The sequence below is a fragment of the Haliaeetus albicilla genome, chromosome 11, assembly GCF_947461875.1.
Source record: "Haliaeetus albicilla chromosome 11, bHalAlb1.1, whole genome shotgun sequence".
NCBI lineage: Eukaryota > Metazoa > Chordata > Aves > Accipitriformes > Accipitridae > Haliaeetus > Haliaeetus albicilla.
Window position 1 is genome coordinate 43,669,762 of NC_091493.1, and position 9,205 is coordinate 43,678,966.

The following is a 9,205-nucleotide window of genomic DNA, read 5'->3' on the forward strand; positions in this document are numbered from 1 at the left end:
CGGGCTGTCCTGGGCATCATGCCGGGGGGACCATTCCACACCCCCAAACATACCCTGTCCCAGGCATGCTGTGCCCACAGAGCAGGGCCGTGGGACCCTGTGTGGGGCAGCGGGGCTGGACCAGCACAGGGACAGGGCAATGACAGGGGCCACGAAGCAGCTACCAGGGAGCGACAGCAACGACGGATACAAACAAGGCATTTAGCTGCTTTGCCTTCATCGCGCAGGTATGATTTTGGGAAAGCCTGAGATTGCTGGTGGTTGCAAGGGGAGTCAAAAGGAAAAAGAAGAGCGTTGATCATTGCATTGGAGACCAAGGCTGAAGATGGAAAATGCAGGGCTGCTCCGGAACGGGGAGGGTGATTTAGATGGGGCTGAGGGACTAAATTCCTTCTTTGCCTGAGTCTTTACTGAAAAGGTCTCTAGGACTCTGTGCCCAGTGAAAGCCTTCAAGGAGGAGGAGAGTGCATATTGGCAGGAAGCTCATGAAATCTGGTAAGGACAAATGCCGGTTTTTGCCCTGGAAGGGGACTAACTCTCGCAATGGCACAGGCTGGGAGGAGCCCTCTGGGAATGGTCTTGGTGGCCAGTGAGCTGGACAGGAGGCAGCCATGTGGCCTGACAGCAAGGAAGGTGTTGTGGTTTAAGCCCAGCCAGCAAGTAAGCACCGTGCAGCTGCTCACTTACTCCCCCCCCACCCAGTGGGATGGGGAGGAGAATCAGAAAGAAAAAGTAAAACTCGTGGGTTTGAGATAAGAACGATTTAATAACTCAAGTAAAATAAAATGTAATACTAACATTACTAACAATACTACTACTAATAACAACAACAACAATAATAATTACTATAATTTAAAAAAAATTAAAGAAAAATAAACCCCAAGAAATGACAAGTGATGCACAATGCAATTGCTCACCACGTGCTAACCAATGCCTGAGCAGCGATCCACCCCTCCCAGCCAATTCCCCCCCCAGTTTATATACTGAGCATGATGTTCTATGGTATGGAATATCCCTTTGGCTAGTTTGGGCCAGCTGTCCTGGCTATGGTCCCTCCCAACTTCTTGTACACCTGCTTGCTGGCAGAGCATGGGAAACTAAAAAATCCTTAATTTAGGATAAGCACTACTTCGCAACAACTAAACCATCAGTGCTTTAACAACATTATTCTCACACTAAATCCAAAACACACTGCACCAGCTGCTAAGAAGAAAATTAACTCTATCCCAGCTGAAACCAGGACACAGGCAAAGTGGGATCATGCCTTTGGAGATGTGGGTTTGTATGGCAAGGTTTTAGTAGCATGTTACTGTCTTTAGTGAACATAGAACTGCAGCAAATTATGTGGTGGGTTGAGCCCAGGTGGGAGGTAAGCCCTGCTCCCCAAGCTGGGCAGGCAAATGAGAATAAGGAACTGTTGCTATCAGTTTTCTTTCCTTCCTGTGGCTTTGGTGAGGGGACTGAAGAGCCTGTGTTTTTTTCTAGAGCCATAGGATGCTTTGGGTTGGAAGGGACCTTAAAGAAGGCTAGAAGGCTGTGGCATAGGCAGGCAAGAGGGGAGAGGCGTCCCTGGGTGGGCTCGAACCACCGACCTTTCGGTTAACAGCCGAACGCGCTAACCGATTGCGCCACAGAGACTCCCAAAGGGAGCTCCGCGGGGCTTCCCAACGGCAGGCAGCTGTTCGGCCATTGCCAGGGAAGCAGAGCTTCCTCACGCGTAATGGTGACCTGGGAAGAGAAACACCACAACCCTCAATGCCCACCCTTCATCCTTGGCTCCCTGAGCGACGGACCTCCTGAGCACCAGGAACCAAGCACCAGACCAAGAACGTCTGGCTCTGCACTGTGAGCGTGCTTCAGGTTTTTCCATGGTCTGGCAACAGTTTTGAATGAGCTGAACATCATCATTTTTTGCGATGCAAACTCTAGCCCAGGTCAGATCCCATATCACCTCCTCCTGATCATTCTGGTGATTCCTGGCCCTCTCCTTGCGCTCCCCACCGACCCTCAGAGCTGGGTGCGCATCACTGCCGCGAAGCCCCACTCAGGGGCTCTGTGGAGATGAAGGTGCTTGAAGGGAATATGGTACATTTCCAAGGCGAGCAGATGTTCAGCTGTGCCTGAAGGTGACACGAATGACTCTCCAGCCTCTCTTCCTTGTGCCTGCTGGCTCCCCATTTCCTCCTTGGGGATCGTAGAGCGCTTCTTTTCCTTTGGATGCCTGTGTTTAGCACTTTCCTTTGAGTGAGTCCACTGTGGGCCATCTCCCACTGTGTGGGGCTCCAGTCACTGCCCGTCCGAGGCACACACTGTCCATGGAGACCCCTGGGGTCTCCAGGCAGCTCCAGACTCTCTTCCTGAAGGACATCATGCGCGTGTCACATGTGCCACAGCCCAGGCCATGTACCTCAGTGACTCCGTGACTGCTCACCATCTCCACTGTCACTAGACACCAGTGGGTAAGTCCCAAATCCAACCTGCAGTCTCTGAAAGGCACCAGCAGGACAACGATTTTTTTGCTCCTGAATCCATGGAGCAACAGGCCCCTTTGGGGAGCATTTGCTCATGCCTGTTCTTGTTGCCAGCTTTGGATGAAGAGCGCGGACTTCAGGCAGCGCGCTGGGGAGATGCCATTTTATTACGAGGAAGCTATGGGAGATACAGCTGTGATGCAGTCTTAGAAAGATTTGTCATCTGAGAGTCAGGTGACACAGAGAAGGTACATTCATCCTTAGCAGTAAAGTCAATCCAAACATTTATGTTCTACAGATAATAATAATAATAATAATGATGACAATGATAAACGAACAAAGCACGTGCCTGCAATAGGATACCATAGGAGTCATTTGTGTAGAGAGAAGAGAAGTTTGTAACTACTGAAAAATGTCCATTAAAACACTTTCCTAATGGCATCCTTGAGATCTTGGTTCCTCAAGCTGTAGATGAGGGGGTTCACTGCGGGAGGCACCACCGAGTACAGAACTCCTACCACCAGATTGAGGGAATGGGAGGAGATGGAGGGGGGCTTCAGGTAGGCAAACGTGGCAGTACTGACATACAGGGAGACCACAGCCAGGTGAGGCAGGCACGTGGAAAAGGCTTTGTGGCGTCTCTGCTCGGAGGGGATCCTCAGCACAGCCCTGAAGATCTGCACATAGGACAGCACAATGAAAACAAAACACCCCAAAGCTAAGATAGCACTAAATATAAGAACCTCAAATTCCCTGAGGTAGGAGTTGGAGCAGCAGAGCTTGAGGATCTGGGGAAGTTCACAGAAGAACTGGTTCACGGCATTGCCTTGGCAGAGCGGCAGTGAAAATGTATTGGCAGTGTGCAGCACGGCATAGACAAAACCACTGCCCCAGGCAGCTGCTGCCATGTTGGCACAAGCTCCGCTGCCCAGGAGGGTCCCGTAGTGAAGGGGTTTGCAGATGGCAACATAGCGGTCATAGGCCATGAGGGTGAGAAGAAAATACTCCACTGACATCAAGAAGAGAAAGAAAAAGACCTGAGCAGTGCATCCTGCATAGGAAATATCCCTGGTGTCCCAGAGGGAATTGGCCATGGATTTGGGGACAGTGGTGGAGATGGAACCCAGGTCGAGGAGGGAGAGGTTGAGGAGGAAGAAGTACATGGGGGTGTGGAGGTGGTGGTCGCAGGCTACAGCGATGATGATGAGGCCATTGCCCAGGAGGGCAGCCAGGTAGATGCCCAGGAAGAGCCAGAAGTGCAAGAGCTGCAGCTCCCACATGTCTGCAAATGCCAGGAGGAGGAACTGGGTGATGGAGCTGCTGTTGGACATTTGCTGCCTCTAGGCATCGGGGTCTGTTTAAGAAGGAAAAGACAGTGAGAAGTTTTGAGAGATTTTTCAAGGAAAAAACCCTAAAATCTTCTGACAAAAATGGAGCATCAGCACCTAGTTCCCATTGAAGACATCTCCAGGGTAGGTCCTCCAGGGTCACTGTCAGAAAAGAAGCTGACCTGCACCCCCACCCAAACCCCAGAGACCAAGGGCACCACGTACATATGGAGAAACAAGGAGGAATATCGCAGTACTCCCACCAGATGAAGCAAAGTGACAAGGACAGACAGGCATGCAGCGAAGCCTTCTCCTTACCTCCCTGTACTCACCACCTCACAGACAGTGGCACTCCCAGGCAGGTGCTTTTAGCCACGTTGTTGTGTATCACGTTGGAAGACACACGCACCTCTCCTCTTCTGGAGGTCCAGCTGCCAAGGACGTGTCTCATGCCCTGGACCCCACAGCCTTGGGAGCAGAGGGTCTGCTGAGTGGGAGAGGAGTCCAGAGGATTCCTCAGGAGAAGGTGTCTGCACCACAGGGGATGACAGGCAGGTGCTTGAATCACCCACCTCCCACGGCATTTCTGCGAGTAGTTGACTCTCCATCCCTCTTTGTGTCTCTGCTGCCTGGAGCAGTCCCTGCTGGCATCTGCTTCTCTGTGCCCACGTCTCTGCCACGTCATCGCTCACAGACCCCATCCCACCCACTGCGTGCTCAACTTTGCCCTGCAGATGCCTCAAGCCTGGCATTTGTACTGCACTCCAAGTGAAATCTTGAGGGTCCTGGGAGGCCAAAGGACTGTCCCTTAGTGCAGAGTGAGGACAACCGGTCTGTCCACCAGTCCTGATCTCAGCCAGGGACAGCTTGGGCTCATTCAAGTTGCCCACATGCAGCAGCCCAGTTACTCCCTGGCTTCTCTGTTGGGCTCCCAGATATGAGAAAGACCTTGATGAAGAGCTGTGTGCTTCCATTTGGATGTCATAAAGGTAGGGTGTCCTGAAGGGAGACTCAGCTTCTTCCCACCCCATGCACTGCATTGCCCAGAGCCCCGCTGGTTAGAAGGGGGATTGGACATGGAGAAATCTGCATGGCAGGATGCACAGGGGGAGTGTGTGAGCTGCAGCTGAAACCCTCAGCCCCAGAGAGTCTCAAAACCAGAACAGCAGCAGCATGGGCAATTGGGGACACAAGGAAAAATACCACAGTGCTTTTGCAAGGGGAGGCAATGCCAGGAAAGGACATAGTGACACCCAGGAGAGACTACTCTGCTGGAGGTTTGGCTGACAAGGAGCTGACTCATCATATGAAAACCCTGACATGAAAAAGCTGTCAGGGAGGTGCTCCCATTGCCCTACAAGACTATTCTGTTAGCAATGTCCTGCAATTCTCTACCCATGTCTCTGCTGCCTGGAGCAGTCCCTGCTGGCATCTGCTTCTCTGTCCCCACATCTTTGTCATGTCATCCCTCACAGACCCCATCCCACCCACTGCGTGCTCAACTCTGCCCTGCAGATGCCTCCTGGCAGCAGGACACTGCCCAGGGGCATTTCTGCGTATGCAGGGTCTGAGGAGCAGCTCGGACAAGTCCAAATGAGAGCTGGGGTCTCAGTGCCTTCTCCAGAATAGAGAAAAAAATTCCTATCCCCCACTGCCTGCCCAGACAACCAAGAGAAGGAAACACAAAGCACAGACTCCTTCCCTTTCATTTAACCACCACCTTGGCATTCCTCTTCAAAACTGCCCTCAGAAATGTCCTGGGGGTGATCTGGATCTGTGAACAGACCTGATCCCTGCAGCACCCTCCCAACAGCAGAAGGAGCCTGCCCTGCCGGGGGTTGCTCCTTCCACCCACAGCTTCTCCCCAGAGTGCCGTGGGGAGCAGAGCCCCGGCACACAGAGCCCTGGGGTGCAGGGACCCTGCTCTGAAGGACAGCCCTGGGCACCCCTGGGTGCACGCCCGGCTTCACAGCCCTGCAGTCAACCCCGGGAAAAGGGACCTGTGATGCCCTGTCCCTCAGAGGGTGCAGCGGGGAAGCCCTGCTCTGCACCACATCCTTCTCCACGCGAAAGAAACCCTGAGAGCCACCCTGCCAGATCCTATCTGCTCTGGGATGTGCCAGCTCTAGGAGATCCCTCCGGGAAACTCGGGGACATTGCCCTGCAGCCAGAGACTTACTGGGTTATGAGCTGTGATGATTTCTTCCCCAGTGAGCTCTCAGCATCCTCCCACTCCACACTGCCTGTAACCTCTCTCCTGCTTCTCGCCTCTCCTCTTGCTGCCTGCAGGCAGTGCTGCGCTTTGCAGGGGAGCTGCTCCTGGGCAGAGCTGTCTTTGTGCAGCGCTGCTCGTTTGCCACGAGCTCCCTCCGTCCCAGGAGCCCGGCCCAGCTCAGCAGCAGAGGAGCAGCCCAAGGCAGCCCTTTCTCTGACCCCTCTGGGCTCCCTCCACGTGTCCCTGGGGCTCCAGAGGAACCTACTGTGAAGGGAGGGGTTTGAAGTCTGCAGGGAAACGGGCGCAGGCGTAGGATAGTGTAGGACAACTTGGTAGGGACAGCCAAGGGACTTGGTGGGGCCCAGACCCACTCCCAACAGAACTGAGGGCCTTGTCCTCTCAGCTACGGCTATTGTCTTTTCCAGTGAGGCCCAGGAGAGGACATCGGTTCCTTACAACCCCAGGGTCTCGTTGCTTCCTCACCACCATAGACCATGGGAGGTGTCCTAGAACTGTGCTCCCCTCGGCATCGCACACCCCCACATCACACTGCCCCCAGGAAGAGCCCTGAGCATCCCGTGAGAGAAGGGTTCCCGCTTTGCAGGGGATGAGGGTCGAGGCTTGGCCGTCTTGCTTGGCAAAACACATCGAAGGCTTTCAGAACCACCTCCACATTTGATCTTCCACCTGTAACCGGTGCCGCTGACTTCCTGCTTCACCAGCGCCCAGGGGTGGGCAACCTGTCTGGTCCTTCCATCCATGGGCTCTTCAGTGATGGCCCTCAGTGAGGCCCGCTAACACCCTCAGAAACCTGGATGTTTGCTTTTGACTTTTACTTCTCCAGAGGCTTCTTCAAACTTTCAGTATCTGCAGTTCAGGAGCTTGGCACCAGAGGGCTCATTAACACGCACAACGCCCTAACAAGCCAAGTCTCTGGACATAATTTCCCTTAATTCCTCAGTTCTTCTTTGGTTGATCAGAGAGATTTCAGGAGTGCAGCCAAAGTGAAAACTTTTCAATAGTAACTAAAACTAAGAAAGGCTTTCTCTGTTTTCCAACTTGCTTCATTTTTATACTTACAGATTAAGTGATGTCAGCGATCTCCACTTGAGATTGATCCTAAGCATCTCCTAATGGAGTCTGAATGTGTAGGGAAATCAGTAACCTTCATGTCAGACACTCCATGGGCAGTCTGTGTCCCTGCTCCCCAACCCCACCGTTTCTCTCATCAGCTACCTGGCTGAACCAGACAATCCCTGCCAGATACATGAAGCTTTTTGGGAAAGCCTTGGCATCGGAGAGGAGAGAGAAGAGAAGAGAAGAGAAGAGAAGAGAAGAGAAGAGAAGAGAAGAGACTATTTCAGTTGGAAGGGACCTACAATGATCGTCTAGTCCAACTGCCTGACTGATTTAGGGCTGACCAAGTTAAAGCACGTTATTAAGGGCATTGTCCAAATGCCTCTTATACTCTGACAGGCTTGGGGCAATGACTACCTCTCTAGGAAGCCTATTCCAGTGTTTGACCATCCTCTTGGTAAAGAAACACTTCCTAATGTCAAGTCTAAACCTTCCCTGGTGCAGCTTTGAATCATTCCCACGCACCGCATCACTGGATACTAGGGAGAAGGGGTCAGCACCTCCCTCTCCACTTCCCCTCCTCTGGAAGCTGTAGAGAGCGATGGCATCGCCCCTCAGCCTCCTTGTCTCCAAACTAGACAAGCCCAAAGTCCTTAGCCACTCCTCATAGGACGTTCCTTCCAGCCCTTTCGTCAGCTTTGTTGCCCTCCCGTGGACACACTCAAGGACCTTCACATCGTTCTTAAGTTGTGGGGCCCAGAACTGCACAAAGTATTCAAAGTGAGGCCACACCAATGCTGAATACAGCGGGATAATCACCTCTTTCGACCAGCTGGTTATGCTGGGTTTGACGCACCCCAGGATGGGGTTTGCCCTCTTGGCTGCCAGGGCACACTGCTGGCTCACATTGAGCCTGCTCTCGACCAGCACCCCCAGATCCCTTTCTGCAGGCCTACTCTCCAGCCACCCCTCTCCCATAGCACTACAGGTCTGTATTTAGCCAATAAATAGAGTAACTGCTCTGAATTTCATTAGGCCATGTGGGGACGTTGATGAGACAACTGTCATTATAGTCAAAGGAGATCTAGAAAACCCAGCTGACGGTGAAGACAGAGTCAAGCTGAGATCTCCCTATGGTACATGACATGATTTGGTCAACTGAAAACCTGTGTAGGCTGCCCAGAAAACAAGAAATAGGGACAGGTTCAGCTGTCCTGCACATACCTCGGACAACCTCTGGCATCTCAAATGTCACCAGGTGTTTTCATCTGAGCAGCTCACTCCTACCCTCCACTTCCATTAAGTAGCATGGGAGCTGAAACAAGCAGCTCACAGACAGGTGCCTACTTTGTGCACACCTGAATTAAGGAGAGGAATCCCACCTGCTGAGGGTTTGTGGCAGGCATGGGAGGGAGCAAAGTCCCCTTCTAGCCCCAGGACTACAAACCCAGAATGAGATGCCTTGATTGACTCAGCTGAATCACTTCCCTCAGCTTGGACAAATGTGATCCCTGCCTGTCACTGGCTGGCTGTCCTGTCTTATAATGGGATGAGAAAGATTATTCTCACGCCCAGCTCTGTCCCTGACAGGAGACATCAGTGATTCCTTCAGCCTGGTTCACGGTAGGGCCCCAGGGACACCCAGAGGGAGCCCAGAAGGAGCAGAGAAGGTGACGCCTTGGGCTGGTCCTCTGCTGCTGAGCTGGGCTCCTGGGACGGAGGGAGCTCGTGGCAAACGAGCAGCGCTGCACAAAGACAGCTCTGCCCAGGAGCAGCTCCCCTGCAAAGCGCAGCAGGGCTGAGGGCACTGCCTGCAGGCAGCGAGGGGAGAGAAATGAGGCAGAGGGAGGTTAGCAGCATTTTGGTGTGGAAGGGAAGAGGGTACCTCACTGGGGGAGAAATCTTCAGTCCTCCACGTGGTAAGTCTGTGCGTGCAGGGCAATGAAGCTGCTGCTCCTGGAGGGATCTCCTAAAGCTGGCACATCCCACAACCTATGGGATCTTTCAAGTGGACTTTCACAGTTTCTGTAGTGTCGAGGAGGAGGAGGTGCTCCTCATCAGTGATTCCCTGCTGCACCCTCAGAGGGAAAGGGCATCACAGCTCCCTTCTCTCG

At 53.0% G+C, this 9,205-nt stretch overlaps 1 protein-coding gene and 1 non-coding gene across 2 annotated transcripts; both read right to left on the reverse strand.

Moving 5' to 3' along the window:
• Nucleotides 1–1,564: 1,564 nt before the first annotated feature.
• On the reverse strand, nt 1,565–1,638 carry TRNAN-GUU (transfer RNA asparagine (anticodon GUU)). The gene has a single exon. It is a non-coding gene; the product is annotated as a tRNA-Asn (tRNA).
• Nucleotides 1,639–2,844: 1,206 nt separating this feature from the next.
• On the reverse strand, nt 2,845–3,802 carry LOC104324553 (olfactory receptor 14C36). The gene has a single exon (XM_009928818.2). The coding sequence runs from the start codon at nt 3,800–3,802 to the stop codon at nt 2,891–2,893; it is 912 nt and encodes a 303-aa protein (XP_009927120.2). The 3' UTR covers nt 2,845–2,890.
• Between the last annotated feature and the right edge of the window lie 5,403 nt (nt 3,803–9,205).